At 37.7% G+C, this 17,088-nt stretch overlaps 1 protein-coding gene across 1 annotated transcript; it reads right to left on the bottom strand.

Moving 5' to 3' along the window:
- Positions 1-614: 614 nt before the first annotated feature.
- Positions 615-16,512, bottom strand: LOC105051188 (uncharacterized). Its single transcript, XM_010931497.4, has 5 exons — positions 16,108-16,512; positions 11,698-12,894; positions 11,306-11,455; positions 10,979-11,159; positions 615-1,001 (listed from the first exon to the last, which is right to left on the bottom strand). Exons 1-5 carry the CDS (start codon positions 16,495-16,497, stop codon positions 805-807), a joined length of 2,115 nt encoding a protein of 704 aa, XP_010929799.2. The 5' UTR covers positions 16,498-16,512; the 3' UTR covers positions 615-804.
- Positions 16,513-17,088: the final 576 nt, after the last annotated feature.

Below are 17,088 nucleotides of genomic sequence, written 5' to 3'. Positions count from 1 at the left end.
TGTAACCATCAACCACCAATGATGTACTCGTGAAAATCACGTTACTGCTAACGTAACTGCTGCATCTTGTACCGGCACTATCTGAATGAGCATCATTCATATTCCACATGCGCTTCCAAAGAGATTCTCCTTCAAACTGCTGGGTAGGGCTTCAGACCTCTCGGGGATTACGACACCATGATGCTTGCTACAATTCTGAGTCATCGTTAACCTGGCATCGAGAGCAGAAAAAGCATCACAATTTTGTATACTCTACACAACAAACCATGTGGCAATGTGAAAATATTTGCCACGCTTCTCAGACATCTTTCGCACCCTAAAGTATGATCCTGTTCATACACCCACAGTATGGTCCTCTTACTGACTATTTATTTACAACAATGACAGGTCTAAACATGCAACTGCTGTTCTATGTGTATCCAATAAACAAATCAATTTCCCAAACATAAATTAGGGGAATATAATTCACTTGGTGAACACAATTCTTTAACGCTACAAACGTGATAGATCTAAACATGCAAAAGTTAATTTATGATTGAAAGAACTGTTGGATCCAGATCTGAACGTTGTGATCAACAGCTAAAAATCAGATTTAGACCATTTCAGGGCTCAGCTGCAGTTAACACCAATAACCATTCTTGGTAGAAAAGGATGCAAGCTACAATGAGCCTCATAAACTCGAGAAATCAGTGATACAAGTAGTATGAATGGCCGGCAACATGCTGTTTGAGGATAAAGTGATTACATAGGTTACAAAACGTGTCAAATCAATATTACTCGGTGTATATGGCTTAGGCATTGACCTCAGCCATTGTTTAAAAAATAATTCCAAAAAACAGCTAACCCAGCAACTAATATGACTTTGAATAACAGCTTGGGTCCTAATATAGATGGTGAAGATGACGATAATGATGGCGATGACTGGGATGATTCATCTGTCCGTCGTTTTAACTTGGAAGACAACTTAGATAGGAGCAGGGGGATTAGCCCAGGCCTGGCAGCTGCAAAGTTGGAAAACAAAAAAAAAAAAAAAGGTTTTAGTTTCCAAAGAGACATTACAATAGTATCAAGTAGAGAGAGAAAAAGAGAGTAAACAGCATTCAAGATTAGAGATATGCAATAGTTTAGACTTTAGAACACCTATGCGATACAGTCATGCCATTATAGCCCCTACCAAAGTTACTTTTCTTATCTTGACTGAATATTTAGGTCCTGCAGCAATGACCACATTCCCCATTATACACTACTTTCATGTCAAGTATGACAAAAGGGAAACTATTTAACAAACATAAATCTCAAAAAAAAAAGTTATATTGCTGATCTATAGCTTCTCTGTTGCTTCTCAATCTGTCAGCATGTGTGCTGCTCGCTGCAACAGAGAGTTAAATATCAATTTCTTTTTTAAGGAAGAAAAGCAGTAGCACATTGTAATCAGCTTGTTTAGTGTAGATTTGTGTGCTATGCCAGCCCTGCTCATTTTAAAATTTAAAGCTACTCACTGCACTATGCTTGATCAAAAAGATGAGATTTTCAAGCGAAAAGGCTGTTGATGAAGTTTAAGAAAATCAAGGAAACCAGCCTTCAACACATGCATGTTTCCTACAATGGCTAAAAATGACATTGGTGTTACAAAGCAATTCCTTGGGACACTTAACACACCCATGTATACGCATCTTTTCTATCATTCTTAGAGATCTTATTCTAATTTTTTGACCATTCATTCCGGTGGTTAATTTAGTCCTAATGAAAGAATAACTAGCACCACAAAAAGAAGAAAGACAAGAAATATGGCATCAAAATTCATCAATACAAAGATAAGCCTGTAGGCATTGTCCCTTTCCACCCCCTTTCTTAAAATGTGGTCCGTCATCCATAAGGCCATGCATGGATTTTCAATTAGGTATAACAGTGATTTATCCAACATGTGAATTGTTAAGAATTTACGATCCTTTTTCACCAAGCAACTAGATTTGCATAACCTCCTCATACTTCAAATTAATCATGACAAGTCAGCATCATCTCATCTGCTTGAGTTGCTGGAGGTCACTCTTGTTTTCCCTTAGTGAGTGCTCTTGACATTGTTATGCATGGAAATTTCTTCTATCCATCTTCTTACATGCAAGCGAAATTTTTTTTCCCGCATCAGAATAACATTCCAATTAGGAAAGAACAGTTTAACTGAAAGCTGCTTTCTTTATGAAATTGCCTTCTCATATCAATTTTCTGATTGATCGTAAAGCTACCAAAAACTATTCATCTGCACATCTTGCCTTCAGCGACTTTCTAATTCTCCAACCAAGAACCTGGATGATCACCTTCACATGGAGAACACATTTTTATTGATAACCTAAAATGCTGCACCTACATAAGTGCCAAAGTCAAAGGAACTTTCACAACTTCCTACTAACCTTAAAGTGAACAAAAATTTATGAACGATGACCAGTGGACGGTGGATAACAAGGTTCAACAAAGCCTTTGATGTTCATGAATTGGGTGTATTTTTGGACTGCATCCTTCTAGAGTTCTCTTTGGATATTGTTAGAAGGAAAAGATCTCAATTGCATGTAAAAAATCTGTTGCCTCAAAATAAAATTTACAGAAATGTAATGGAATGCTCTGGACAAAAGCACATTCACAAAATAAGGCTACCCTTCAAACAATATACAAATCTGTTCATGAAACACAAAGAGATTTTGGAAACCAATATCTTCTTACATAAAATCTCCACAAATGAGTGTTCTAGATAGCCTTTATAACTAAAGGATCATTGTACTCCCTTCGGACCAAGATATGCTGAACCGGTACCGCCGGCCGTATCGGCCGGCCGGCGGTACGGGACGGTATAGTTTGGTACGATTTCGTACCGTACCGAACCGACGAAGGCAAGTGGACCCAAACCGGAAGAAGAAAAAGAGAGAAAGAAAGAGAAATAGAGAGAGAGGAAGAAAGAAAAAGAGGGAGGGGAAGGAGTCGGTGGGGCCGTCGGATGGCCTCCGACTGGCCCCCGTGGTCGCCAGAGGGCGCAGTCCACGCACGCGGCGCCGCGGGCGTGAAACAGGATGTTGCCCCTGTTTCGCGAGTTTTTTTAAAAAACATAATTTTAAGTGAAGCCGGCAAATAGTTTGCCGGCTTTACGATTTTTGTCTTTTAAAAAAAAAAAATTCTTAAGTCGGCAACCGGCAACTTCATGAGTTTAAAATCAAAAAAAAAAAAAAAATCGAAACAGACGACCGTCTGTTTCGAAAAAGAAGGGGGCAGAGCCGCGGAGAGGCTCCGCCCGCTCGACCGCCCTCAGGCCGTCGGCATCGGCTCGCCGACCACCGTAGGCCTTGCGATGGAGGCACCGTCCATCCAATAGATCCCTCCCCCCTGAGCGCTCTCTCTCTCTTTCTCACTCTTTTGAAAGCCCTATCAGGTAATACGGGGCTCAGAAGTCCTCCGACAGCCGCAGTCGGCCACCGTCGGCCTCCGATGGCTCCCACCTCCTTCCCTCTCCTCCTCTCTCTCTCTCTCTCTTTCTCACTTTTTCTCTTTTTTTCCTTCCATACCATTGGTGTACCGAATTTACTGACCGAATTATATCGGTTCCCTGCCGGTCCGATACGATACGAGGTGTACTGGTCGGTTCGACACAATATGGCAAACCTTGCTTCGGACCCTTCCCAAGAGTTGTATCTCAATTAACCTCTAAATGCTCAAGAATATCAGGCATTAAGGTCAACCATCCAATCTGAAAACAACCATATTCATATACACTACCCGCTCCAAAGCTGAAAACAACAATATTAAAAGCTTTCTACATCTTAAATGGTTTCCAGAATTATATAAAGATAATATGGGTAAATTCTTCCCATAACACCACTTGATACTCACCTCAATCTGCAATTATTAGGTAACATCGACCTCCATGTTAAGTTCGTCATGTCAACCCCTTCAACAGGAGGCAAGCAGACAATCTCCAAGCACCAAAAACCCAACCCCCCTAATCCACTCTATTTTCCCGGCTCCTACTCCCTCCCCTCACCCAAGATAAAAAAGAGAGTATTTGTGTCTCTCTTCTATGTATGTGTGTGTGCATGCAAGTGAGAGAGAGAGAGAGAGGAATTCTTCAAACTACAAGACTTCATCAATCACATAATGTGTTGCAGATGATAGGGTAATCAAGAAGGCATCATGGGACTAAGTAATACATAAGAAAGAAACATGCAAGAGCATAAAAGAAAAGTAATACCAAAACATCTACCATTACAATCAATTAAAGACCTGTTCCTGCACATGATGTTTCCATAGTATTATGCAGGAAACAGGAAATCCATGATTATTTTAAACTTTAAACCGCAAAGTATTTTGTATCTGAGCAAATGTGGATAGAGTTTTGACAGGAAAATGATACCAAATAAAGCAACCAATACCATGGGAAAAAGAAATCTAAAAATTTGGAAGTATTTCGTTCCTACAGATTGCCTGAGAGTCCCGTTGCTTGTGAGCTGTGACCTATCATATCCACCTTGAAACAACTTCCACACCCTAGCTGGTTCCTTGTTGTAGCAGCATCTACCTGACTAACCAAGGCTCTTCCAGCCAAGTTTTTCTTTAACTTCCACTTTTACTTCCCTTCTTCCTAGAATCTCTGGCCTCAGAACTTTAGTACAAGCCATGCTATCACCAGGCTCAGCATTATCATGATGCTGCCACTACACAGCCCACTTGTTGCCCCTCTATCTCTCCCTCAATTTCCATGGATCTACTCTAGTAAGAATTGAGGTTAGGTTTAGTCCTACAGTTAGGCAGGAAAGAAAAGGAAGAAGAGGTTTTTTTCTGGTTTCAGATCTACCACCTATGGTAGCTGCAAATCATGGGCGTCGCATCATGAAAGGAAAAATTTAAAGAGAGGTGCTAAATCTATAACTCAACTACCATATGAAAATTGTAAACTTTCTGTAAATTGTGTTTAGGTGAGAGGGTGAGCCTTGGTGCAATAGTAAGGTTGCTCTACTACATGAATGGGCTGCTCCTTTTCTTGTTTCTGTAAATTGTGTTGAGGTGAAGGTTGAGAAACCTAATGTTGTAACTCCTAGATATTCCCCTAAAAGAAACCTGACATGATCCTTTTTTTAATATTTTAAAGTCCATGAATGCCTTTAATTCTTTTTTGTTTTTCATCACTTTCTCTTTGATGATAGATATTCTCCATCAATTAGTATAGGAGATCAAATGATAGTATATTTTGGCCAAAAATAATATATTTCAAATAATCAGTGGCATTCTTCAGAAGTAGTTACTTGTTTGGATACGGCAAAATGGCTATCGTACCCGTGTCAGATACATTTTCGATACGAAAATGCCGGGGACACGGTGCGATATGTACCCACTGCGTGTCCGGCAGTTTTTCCTCTCTTTTCAGATTTTTCCAGCATCAGATACGGTTGGGGTACGGCTGGGTACTGAAACATAGGTGTTTTTGTGTTAATCTTTTAGAATTTTTGCTTGTAATGACTATGTATTAATGATGCTTACTTTTCAAACATAAATGCTCTTGAGTTATGATTTGTATTTATATATTAAATTTATTTTGAGTATTTATGCTTCTATATTAATATTATATTTTTTAATATACCGTATCCTAACCGTATCGTATCTTATATTTTTAAAAATTTATAGTATCTCCATATCCATATCATACCGTACCCGTGTCCCGTATCATATCTGTGCTTCCTAACTTGTTCACATGAAACCTGGTAAAAGTTTTTTAAACAAAAAATTCATATTACCTGGGTATGTTTAATTTTGCTGTAGTTAAACAGTAACGTCAGAACTGAAAATAAAAATTTTCCGACAGAATTCTGTTATAGCACCACTCCATTCCTCCATTTTTTCAGTTCTTCAGTAATTTTCTTCCAAACATCCAAACAGGCCCCTAAAGTTTCAGTTGCACTGTGGTGTCAATTTTGTCCATGTGTGTTTTGTGGATATTCTAGCTTTAGGGGGTCTTCTTTTTGTCTAGGATATCTGTTTGTAACTTTGTCTGGTAATGGCAGATAAGAATAGCGTTTATTGTGGTCTGGTACCTTATGTTAAGTAAACAGTTTTAATTGGATCTGCACTTTATAGGTGATGAGGTTTAGTTAGGTTCTTTTGTAATATGACACTCACTTTCAGGTTAATTACAGACATCTTAAAAATTTATAGACTTTAAAGTAATCATATGATTTCCTCAATCCAGCTCATAGAAGGGCTATTAGATAAGTAGGTCAAACCAACCACAATATACAGGCTAACAATTAATTTAAAACTATTAAAAAATCACATGAAAAAGAAAAAAAAATATATAAAGCACCCCAAAGCTTAATACAACTGCTAAGACAATAAGGAAAGCCCAAAGTAGAAAAAATATTGCTGTTGCATCATTAAATCTAGGGCATATTATTTATAGTCTGAACATCAAATAGTAGAATCGTCGCATCTAATCCCTAAGTTAGTTGCCAAAATTGGGAATGGGTGTGTCAGCACGTGTGGGTGAAGGAAAAGGAATATTCCAGAAATATTTTAAGGAAGTGCCTACAAAGCAGGTGCAGGTTCAAGATTCTGATGAGTTCCCAAAGTGGGCATGTTACTCCAGGTAGAAAATTGCCACAACTAAGGTCCATAAAGAGTTCTCAACCCGATCATCTCTATTCCAGAAGACGATTTAAGGTACCAAAAGGCCAACTGCAGTGCTGCTATGCCCTTATGTGTAGAGTATGTTATTTCAAATCTTAAAATGGAATATAAAGCACTGAAACCATAACCAATAGAGAATTCCCAATTGCACGATCTACACTTCTTTCGAAGGAAACTCAAGGTTTCATGAAGCAGCAGCCATATGCGGGCAGCTGGGGTTTTCCATAGTGCACATGCGATATAGGGTGCATATGCAGTTGGCCCTAAAATATTTAAATAATAAATAAATAAAATTAGTAAAAAAGAAAAATGAAATTTCAACAAGAAACATGCTCCCACTTATTTGAGTGCCTAATGTAATATATGATATGTTAACCTAAAAAATAAAAAAAAATATCAATATGCCCCATAAACTTTCCTCATTTTTCAAGTATGACGATGTAGTGAACAAATATCAATTATCAAATGATGAACAATTGAAATACAAGAAATAAAGATGCAGAGCTCTTAATTAAGTATAAACAAATCATATAGTACTTAAGCTACCAACTATTAAATAGATGATAAAAAAAGTCAATCATCTTCTTGGGAAAGTGACTTTTCAGACAATGATTCATAATAATCACTAACGATATGCACAAGGGCCACATATATGTGTCACCTATGCCCATGCCTGTGCCTGGTTATTCTGTATGCGGCTTGGGCACATTTTAGGACCTTATTAATCCAATACAGTGTGGTCACCAGGCTGCATCCACATATGCAAGAATGCATATGCAGTCACCCAACTGCATTTTGGCATACCATCAAAAATTATACAATTTTTGCAAACATGGAATTTCTCATTACAAAACAATATGGCACACCTAGTTCTATGTAAGCCATAGAAATCCAGGTGGTCTAGGTTATTTAATATTTATCTTTTGGGACTCTATATTGCTCCCATAGAAGATGTGTTAAACAAACACAATACCCAAATAGTGCCATCACATAACCAAAAATATTAACGGAGATCGGCTAGGGATTTGACTAAGTAGTAAGTATGATGATTAAAGTACGAAAGATTCCTTTAAACTTCTATCTTACTAGTTATTAGATCTAGGCATGTCCAATACAGGTGGTTTATTGCAAAATAGGAAAATTTGATGGCAAGCTGGGACCTCATCAACCAAAATATAAGAACTCTCTAATAGAGATGGTAAACATATCTCATAACTTGAATTTTCTTTTCTAATTTGCATCTGACACTGCACACTCAAGTTGATCAGGTTTCCATCTCATTCAGATTTCTTCCCCTTCCCTCCCATTCACTGCTTCAGAAATTTACTCGTTTCTAGATTCTAGGTAGTCCAGCACTTTGGGAATCAAATTGAGCTTTTTCCCTGATCACATCCACTTTTCTTTCCCATAGTGCTGTCTTCTTTCTCATAGCGCAGTCTTCTTTTTTCCTTTCCCTCCTATCCACAAGCTATCAGGTTTATGTTCTCATGTTGGAGTCTTGTGAAGGTTGAAAGTCGGGACATTCAGTTAACAGGAGTTCTCTTTATATACAGTACAGTCTTTTCTAGGATTCAAGGCATCCACCAAGCAGAGTTCAAAAAGAACCAGTTCAGGAGAAGTTTCACCGGCATGGCTGAAGTGTAGTCCATGCAGCTTGATGTGATGACTAAAGCTAGGATTTTTTATGAAGATTACTTAAAAGACAGGCGTACATGGGGTGCTTATTACTTGGACACTCCGGTTTTTAGCTTCTAGGAATTGTCAACACTTTGGGATACCTACATGACATAGCATAACACAGCTGGACACTCCATTTTGAAATATCCTGCTCATATTGGCAAAAAAAAAGCACCAATACCTGGCACTTTTTGAAGCATTACACAAAGTACTCTTTCCAAGTGCTGGACACTAAAATATTGTTGTATTTTTAATATATATCACAGCTATTATCAACTTAAGTATCTTAAAACATCTTGGGTAACCTCAAACAAACCTAAGGATCTCACAACAATATCTGCTTTCTCAAAGCCTTTTTCTCTCAAGTTTCCAGTTCATGGCTTTGGAAGTTTGGGTCCTTTACTAGAATGCCTTGAGATGATATTGTTAAAATACATGCAGGCACATGGATGATTTTTTATTTTGTTTATTAAAAAGCATGTCTCCTTCCCCTTTTGAGTCTCTTTTAAGATATGCATAAAATTCTACATACAATACATACATACATATTTACCAACCTATGTACATATGTACAGATACATACATTTGCACGTACAAATTATGTGCATGTGCCATGTCCCTCTCCCAAGATTTTTAGAGGCTGCCGCCTCTGACACACGGGGACGTGCCCAACAAGCACCACCTAGTGCTCATGGACGAGTTCTGAAAAATTCCGAGACATTACAACACTTGTCACTATGCAGTTCAAGCATCAGCAGGGCCAGGGGGCTAGGGGCGACAAGCACCCCCTGGATTTTAGATTTTCCATATTAAGTCTAGAACTGATGGATCCTTTGCCCCCCTCCCCATCTCCAAAATCTTGATTATAGTTATGTTAACAGGTGAATTTAGATAAGAATATTATTGATATCAATATTAGTCTATATTTGCAGATCATTTTGATAAGCAAGAATATCTATTAAAGTTTCTTGCTAAACACAAATAAGTAGTTATGGTGCATATTTTGTTCAATCACAGACACATGTCCCTCTTAGATCCAAGATGAGCAGTTGGTTACTCTCCCATCTTCCATACTTCCCTATTTCTCTTCGTCTTATCCTTCAGACAATGACCATGAAGTTATGCACACATCCCTTCTCTTTATTTGCCAGCTGGTTCCAAGAATTGGCAAAGAAAAAAAAATGAAAGGGAGAAAAAACAGGTTGCCCAGGCTTGTGACTTTTCTTTTCCTGTTATATTTCTTTTCTTCCTCTTCCTATCTATTCTTTTATTTCCCCTTCTTTTCAATGAGAGATCTATTAGGATTTTTCAGAAATGATTACTATTTATAGTCTCTCCTTTGGTAATGCACTAAAATCATGTTCTTCAAAATCAAGGCATTAGGAAGGATCGGAGGATGCCAGATACAGAAGCTTATCTATGACATGAATTTGCCCTTTTTTCTTTTGTTCAATATATTGTGATGTGTTCTTTATGTATTATAATTGTAAGCCAAATAGTTAATAAACATGACATATAAAAATATTCTTCTAGGTACCATTGTTTTGTAACTGCATTATTGCCCACACCCCCAAAAAAAGAATAAAATGCTGGCTCCAAAAGTTGTTCATGGCAGGCATGTCACACTTTCTACATCATTCCATAGCCTTCAAGAACTACCTCTAGGATCTGATCTAATTGGTCAACTACGAGTTCTTTGCACTAAATAAATATGAAGTAGGCTGACTGAAATAAACCTATAAAATGGCTGACATAGATACAAGTATAGTATCATGACTTGGGCATAAATTTCAAACACAGAAACTCCAAAACCCAGATTTTGCACCATAAGTTGGCTTGGGGAGGTTTAAAAAAATATAGTTGTGTATGACAAAATTGATGAGGTGATTCTCATCCAAAAGTTTCTGTGTTTATTGAAATTCTGTTAGTCTTAATAGAAATATTTTGTCCATGAGGATTCATCCAACACTTAAAAACTCAAGGACAACACTTGGAGGTAATGGTTGTTAAAGGAAAACTGAAAGACACTATTTGTAAGTACATAATAGATTATATAATAAATGCATGTGATTTCTTTATAAGGAAGCACACCAGTATCATCATGACACAATCAATATTATTCTATTCATCACTATCATCAACTCAGTTACCAGACAAATGAAGAAATATGTGCTATCTATTGAAATTTGCAATATTTCAAAAAAATCAGCAAATGGTATTCAACAATGAACATGCAAGTCAATGTCTACTCCCTAGTGTCACCATATGACAAGGATACACACCAGGTCCACATTTCAGACTCTGCAACACAAACATATATCCACCATCCTGTAGAAAATATGAAATGAAGAGAATATTTCTCCACTAAAGCCTTGGAAGCATCTATCACATGTTTCCCTTTGTACTATGCATCACATCAATTATCAAAAATAATAACGGTTTCAGCTGTTCAATGCTCTATGTAGTTACACAAGTAAATTTGTCAATTTTAGTGATTCTGTAGACTAAGAATTATCTTTTAGTTATCCATGTCAAAACATGATCAACTTCTAAAACATCTTTTTCAAGCAGACTCCCTTACATACAAAAAATCTTAACATTATTGAGCACATGAATTAGGTACGTCAAAGATCCGACTTACCTTTGCTTTTCAATTCTCTCTCTTCCTCATCAATCCTTCTTCTCAAGACATTGAGCAATGATCCAAAATATAATGCTAGCACAGTGCAAGTAAAAGTGATGACATTATAAGGCATGCTAAAGTCTGGAGTTGTTAAAGGTACAAGCAATACTTCTGTATAAGACCGCATAAAATTTTTCTCCTGCCAACACCGACAAACACAAAAAGAATCAACAACACCACTTGTAACAACTACAAAAGCTGAAGATGGTTGTTGTTCATTATTTTGTTAGACCAACTTAACAACATTAATTCTACTCTCAACTAGCCCAAACATCAGATAGATACCTGGAATTTAAGTAGCAAGGGAGAGTCTTTCAGTGAGTCATCTTCATGATAGCTTCTGCTTGACTGGAAGCCAGGAAAACTAACTAAAGCTGATGGAATGTCGAAACCTTGATTAGCATCTGGAGGGTATTCGTCAATGTGCAAGAATCCCTAGAACAGTATGATGATTCCATTAAATATGGTTAAGTAGTTATTTCAACAAGCTTTAAAAGCCCAAGAAATGTTTGATATGGACAAGATTTATGAGTGATGTTGTAGTTCATCTACAAGAAAGGACATAAAAGGAACTATAAATCTTGTCAGGAGTACCCTAAGAACTAAATCAGATATATTCCCATTAGGCAAAACTAAATGCACTCACATGAAAACTGAAAACAGATATTGCAACAGACCTTGTCAAAGTCTAAAGTCAATGTACCAGAATGCATGCTGCAAGGAAATCTAAGCATCAATTCCAATGTCCCAGGTAACAGCTTGTCTTCTGAAGGGGTCACTTGTAACTTTTCAATCACATCAGAGACAGTCTGAGGCTTCCCGTCTATGAAAATCTGTAGTGTGTGATAGTAAACTTTAACATACCATGGAACAACCTGAAAGACAACAACTTCCACTGTACAAGCATGTGAGCCACCTAAGAATTGTTCATGTGACTGGGTGGATTGCAATGAGATAGCAAGGGAGCCTCGTTCATTTCCACTTCCCATTAGAAACCGGCTCACATGGAATGGTGCATGGGGGCAAGACCAGACCAAAGGAACCTTCCACATCATGCCCACATCCAAAGGTTCATACTCGTTGGAGTTAGCAACATTGAACTCATATAAAATTGAACCACTTTGATCTTGCAAGGCATTGAGCTCTTTGATTTCCCTATCTGGCATAGCAGACAATTCAAATAAAGGATTACTCCAAGAATCTCTAGATACCCTTTTCTCAAGTTCAGCAACTAAACTTTCCTCTAGTTCAAGGAATACTCTACTCACTTTAGCAAGAACACACTGTCCTGTTATCTTCTTTTTAAATACTGAACTCATGGACCAATTAGGCTGGAGAGATCCCGCAGTAGAAGAAACTGGGTTATTCCTTCTAACATTTGGTTGGAGCACAACAGTCAGAGTCTGCTCAAGAACTATACCAGTAAGTTTAGCTGAAACTATCCGCAATCTTTGGGAATGGTAGTAGCCTTTATAAATAGAAGGCCTGTCCAATAGAGAAGCCAGCCCAGCTTTATCTCGACATGGGAGAAGCTTTAACCAAGGAGTGAGATTCTCAGTGCAAACTGCTTCACGGGGCAATGCACCATATCTTAGGTTGTCAGAATTTGGATGGAATCCCCAACGGGGAGCAGAATAAGCTGTGGAGGATTCAAGAAAGTTGATGGATGCACAAAAGAGACCTGAAAGGGTATGGGTGAGATTTTTCCAAGTGGCATCAACTTCCGTGATGGGAAGGTCAAAGAGGGTCCACAGCTCGACACCCGGGGGCTTGGCATTGGTGCTGGACATCGGATCAGATCCACCCCAGTTTTCATAGTTCCATCGTCCCTGAGTAAAAGATAATTCTAGTTCCTTAATTCGGAACTTTTCAACCTGTTTTAAGTAGGATACGATGTTAGAAAAAGGGCTGTGCTATTAGAAACTACATATTTTACAGTATTCATACTGAACCTTCAACCTTAATTCATTGCCACTTTCCTATAATTATTTAAGTCAGCAAGCCAAATCAATTAAGATTATTGGACAGAAACAAGGTGATGAAAATACACAAACCTTGATGGTTCATCAATCACTATTTTTCTAAACATATCCAAACCAAACATTTATTACTTTCAAACAGTTTTTACACCATTAACAGGTTTTGCACAAAGACACTACTGATGCACAAAATCCGTTACTGCCCAAATTTAACCTGGAGACAACAAAAAAACAAATATCAAGTTTAACAATGCCACATTGGAGAGAAGGAATCAAAGCAAAACAATTGATGTGAGAGTATTCAAGGTCCATTACTGCATATTTATTGGGGCTGAATCTATTCACATGAAGTGGCAACAAGCAACATATAGTAGCTTAGCTCAGTTAGGGAGTCATATATAGGCTGAGAACCATATCACTTGTGAACTTGCATAGCTGAAAGCTTTCTTAAGAAATGTGATACCTGGATGAGATCAAATGAAGCTACATTACTTCAATTAAGTTTAACAGCATATTGCAAGCAATCTGGTTTATTATGAAAAGCTAGCTCATTAATCTCAACTTTCAGTTAAAATGTGCATAGATTGACTGCAAGAAAGCATCAATTCTCTGCATTAAGTTGATTTACCAGTAGATTGTTCACCTAGGCCCATGGCGTGTCCATTCAACAGATGCTCATTTCAACCAAGCCTCAGGGAGATATATAATTCAACATGTTGGAACCCTTAAAATATGATAGATGGCTTTATCTTATGGTGACTAATTTACTTTTACTGCGGCAGTCCCTAAAGCTTCTTTTGTTTATAGCAAGTTGCATTCAACAAGTAATTAGTCATCAGAAAGTTACTCCTTTTGCCACCACTAATTTAGCCAGGGACCATCCAAGACATGGGTACAGGTACTACTTAAGAAGGGTACTATGTCTATGTGGCACAAGGCTCTTCTTTTCCTAAGTCTCTACTTCTCCATTACTCCATTGTAATAATTCTTGGGTAATTGTATTCCAAACGAGTCCACTGATCAATTGTCTTGGTATTGTATTAAAATGCCAAATAAATGCTCATATATATGTATGGTTATCAGGCAGCTGCTTGTGGCATCCATTTACTCACCAATATATTGGCACAGGTTTGTAACAGGGGCTTAACATGCTCACGGCCTTCTAAACTTATGGATTTTAGTCTAAATAATTATTCGAGATAAGTTCTTGCAAAAATGTCTATCATGACTATTTAAGGATGCATCTCACAGGTATCTTCACCTGTTGCATGATGTATCATGTTCTATAGTTAGATTCTTTGGATCAATAAGTCAATTATTGCTTCCACAATTAATTGAACCATGTTCAAAAGTAGATTATTTTTTATGTCCAAGGGGACCCCTCTTTTGTTTAGAAGGAGACCCACATTGGTAACTTGATGTGTTGCATTGAGTTTTCTTGCATCTATTTTCATTTTTCACATGGTAAATTCTTATTTTCTTGACAAGGTGTTACCTAATCCTACAATGACTTAAATGAACTAACACATGATCATCCATGATTTTAGAAGGGATAATTACAAGATGTAGATCTCCATGAATTTATTTTGCCTAAGGAGAAACCGTTACAAGATAAGATTCCATTGTTCAAGTAGATGGACCTAATTAAATGCGTACATGAGCAAGGTTTCATCAAAATTTACCTGGGATTTTCAAATATAGTGCATTGGACAATCCATTATATGAAGCATGGAGATGGACATGGAATAAAGATCCAACATGTTACAGATTCATCATACAACAAACCTTGAAAAATTGGACAGGATACATCTAATATGACAATATGTGTGTACAGAAAGAATCCACAAACTCCATCTACTAGTCAATATTTAAATACAAACACCATAATTTTTAAACAATACAATAACATCAATATCACAAACTCTAAAATTAAGAATCCATCATATCCATTATTAAAAGGTCAACATTCACTAAAAAGGAGAGAAAAATCATCTTCCTCATTCACAGAGTTATCTGTGAAGTGCTTCAAGCAATCTGAAGTCTTTTTCTTAGCTTAAAAAGAATACTCAAAATTAGAACATAAAACATATTTTGCCACATACCAGTATTTGATATGAATGATGGCAAGCCTTGTCATAATGATAAGGTTATCCACCATGACCTAGGTGTCATAGGTTTGAAAACACGGAAACAACCATTTTAGACGAGGTAAGGCTCTGTACATCTAACCCTTCCAAGACACCACATAATGATGGGAATCACATGCATTAGGCCACCCTTTTAGTACTTGACATGAATCCTATGCAGACATGGAATACAAGTTTAACTACTGGTGTTTCCCAGATTCATTACCTATTGAGGCAAAGCATGAAGATGGTTTGCATTCATGAACTTGGCATGTGATAGTTTTTGTTTAGATGGAAGAATACCCATATTGTGGAAGTGATAGTTATTTATAACTCTTTTTTCATAATTAGCTTACCTAGTATTTATGAGAAAACATTACATCATTTGCATCCTATGTTGCTTGTAAAAATATAGTATCTAGCTAATTACAGAAAAGATAGGATACTAAGCAAGTAGATTTTGAGTTTAAGGTTTTAGGCCAAGGAAAAAATACACATTTAGTTCCCCAAATAGGTACTCCCTCAACTTATGGTAGTGGAAGAAAATTATCAGAATCCCCGAACACTTGAGGACAAGTTTGACATTTCTACTCAATGATAACCCTTCAAACTGAGTCAATTATAGGTTTGACCATCAAACAAATAAACGGTACCAAGAATTACGGACCATGACATGAGTACCTTTATCACCAAATCCTGGACAAGATAATATGACATCCTACGGAAATCTAAAAGAGTGATTATAACTAAACAAATCGAGGGGCTGCAATAAAACCCTAATATGACCTGTTAAGTAGATTGCCTTTAATGCCTTATCAACATCGATTTGTTTCTTGGGGTTTGGATCTCATACTACTCTATATTCCCTTAGAGATTCCTCCGATTTATACTATTTATGCAACCAAACCACAAGAAACAAATCGGACGGGCTGCAATACAACCCGAAGACTGGGAGATGGAGAAGGGATTGGAGAACAAGTACCAGCTGGGCGATGGCCTTGGGGAAGAGGAAGTGGTGGCGGCCATTGGTGGCGGAGGGCAGAGCGGTGCTCTGGAAATGGAAGTGGGCGAGGACCTTCCGATCGGGCAAGGGCTTCAGAAGAAGCTCCTCCGAGAACTCCTCCGATGCGCCTCCTCCGCCATCGGGTCCGCCGGAAGCGAGGACCGGCCCGACAAGAACGTGTGGTAAGATGAGGAGGAGGAGAAGGGCAGTGGAGCGGTGGAAGTGCGTCGCCATCAGTGGCGGCGGCGGCGGCAGGGCGTCGGCGACGGTGCAGTGAGCAGTGGATCCGCCATTTGAGGTCGTGAGAAGACTCCCAGTCATGAAGCTTGCGGGGGCTTTTGGTATTATGGTAACACAGGTTTGCTGCATATAGAGCCGGACATTTCACAGGCTCAACATAATGAGAATCTGACACCTGTTTGTGTATGGTTTTAATTTCATATATGTCCCACATCCCTCCCACGCATGCATATATATATATATATATATATATATATATATATATATATATATATATATATTTATTTATTTATTTATTTATATATTATTCTCTTTTTCTCGCTCACACAAACACATATAGACATACTAAGATGTGTTTGTGTGAGAAAGAGAGAGTATGTGTGAGGTAAAGAAGACGATGATATATATATATAGACATACTAAGCTCAATTTAAAACATGTCCATGCTCATCATCTCCTCTCAATTAGCAATATTCTTGTTCAATTCATCTCATCCCATATCAAGTCCTCACGATCTCTACTTTTTCTCGAGATGAAATAGATCAAGCCAAACCTTAATTTTGCCTCAACTTGATTAGACCTAGCCTAATCTTTTTTTAAAAAACTTGTGGATTAGGTCTTTGTCAAAAATTACATCTATTTTTTAAAGCCTGTTTAGGTCCCATTTTTGACCCTACCACTCATATATCATCCAGATCTAATTAGGGTCTATATCATCCA

The sequence above is a fragment of the Elaeis guineensis genome, chromosome 9, assembly GCF_000442705.2.
Source record: "Elaeis guineensis isolate ETL-2024a chromosome 9, EG11, whole genome shotgun sequence".
Classification (NCBI taxonomy): domain Eukaryota; kingdom Viridiplantae; phylum Streptophyta; class Magnoliopsida; order Arecales; family Arecaceae; genus Elaeis; species Elaeis guineensis.
Note: the sequence above shows the minus strand (reverse complement) of the source record. Positions and strands in the feature narration are given on the sequence as shown.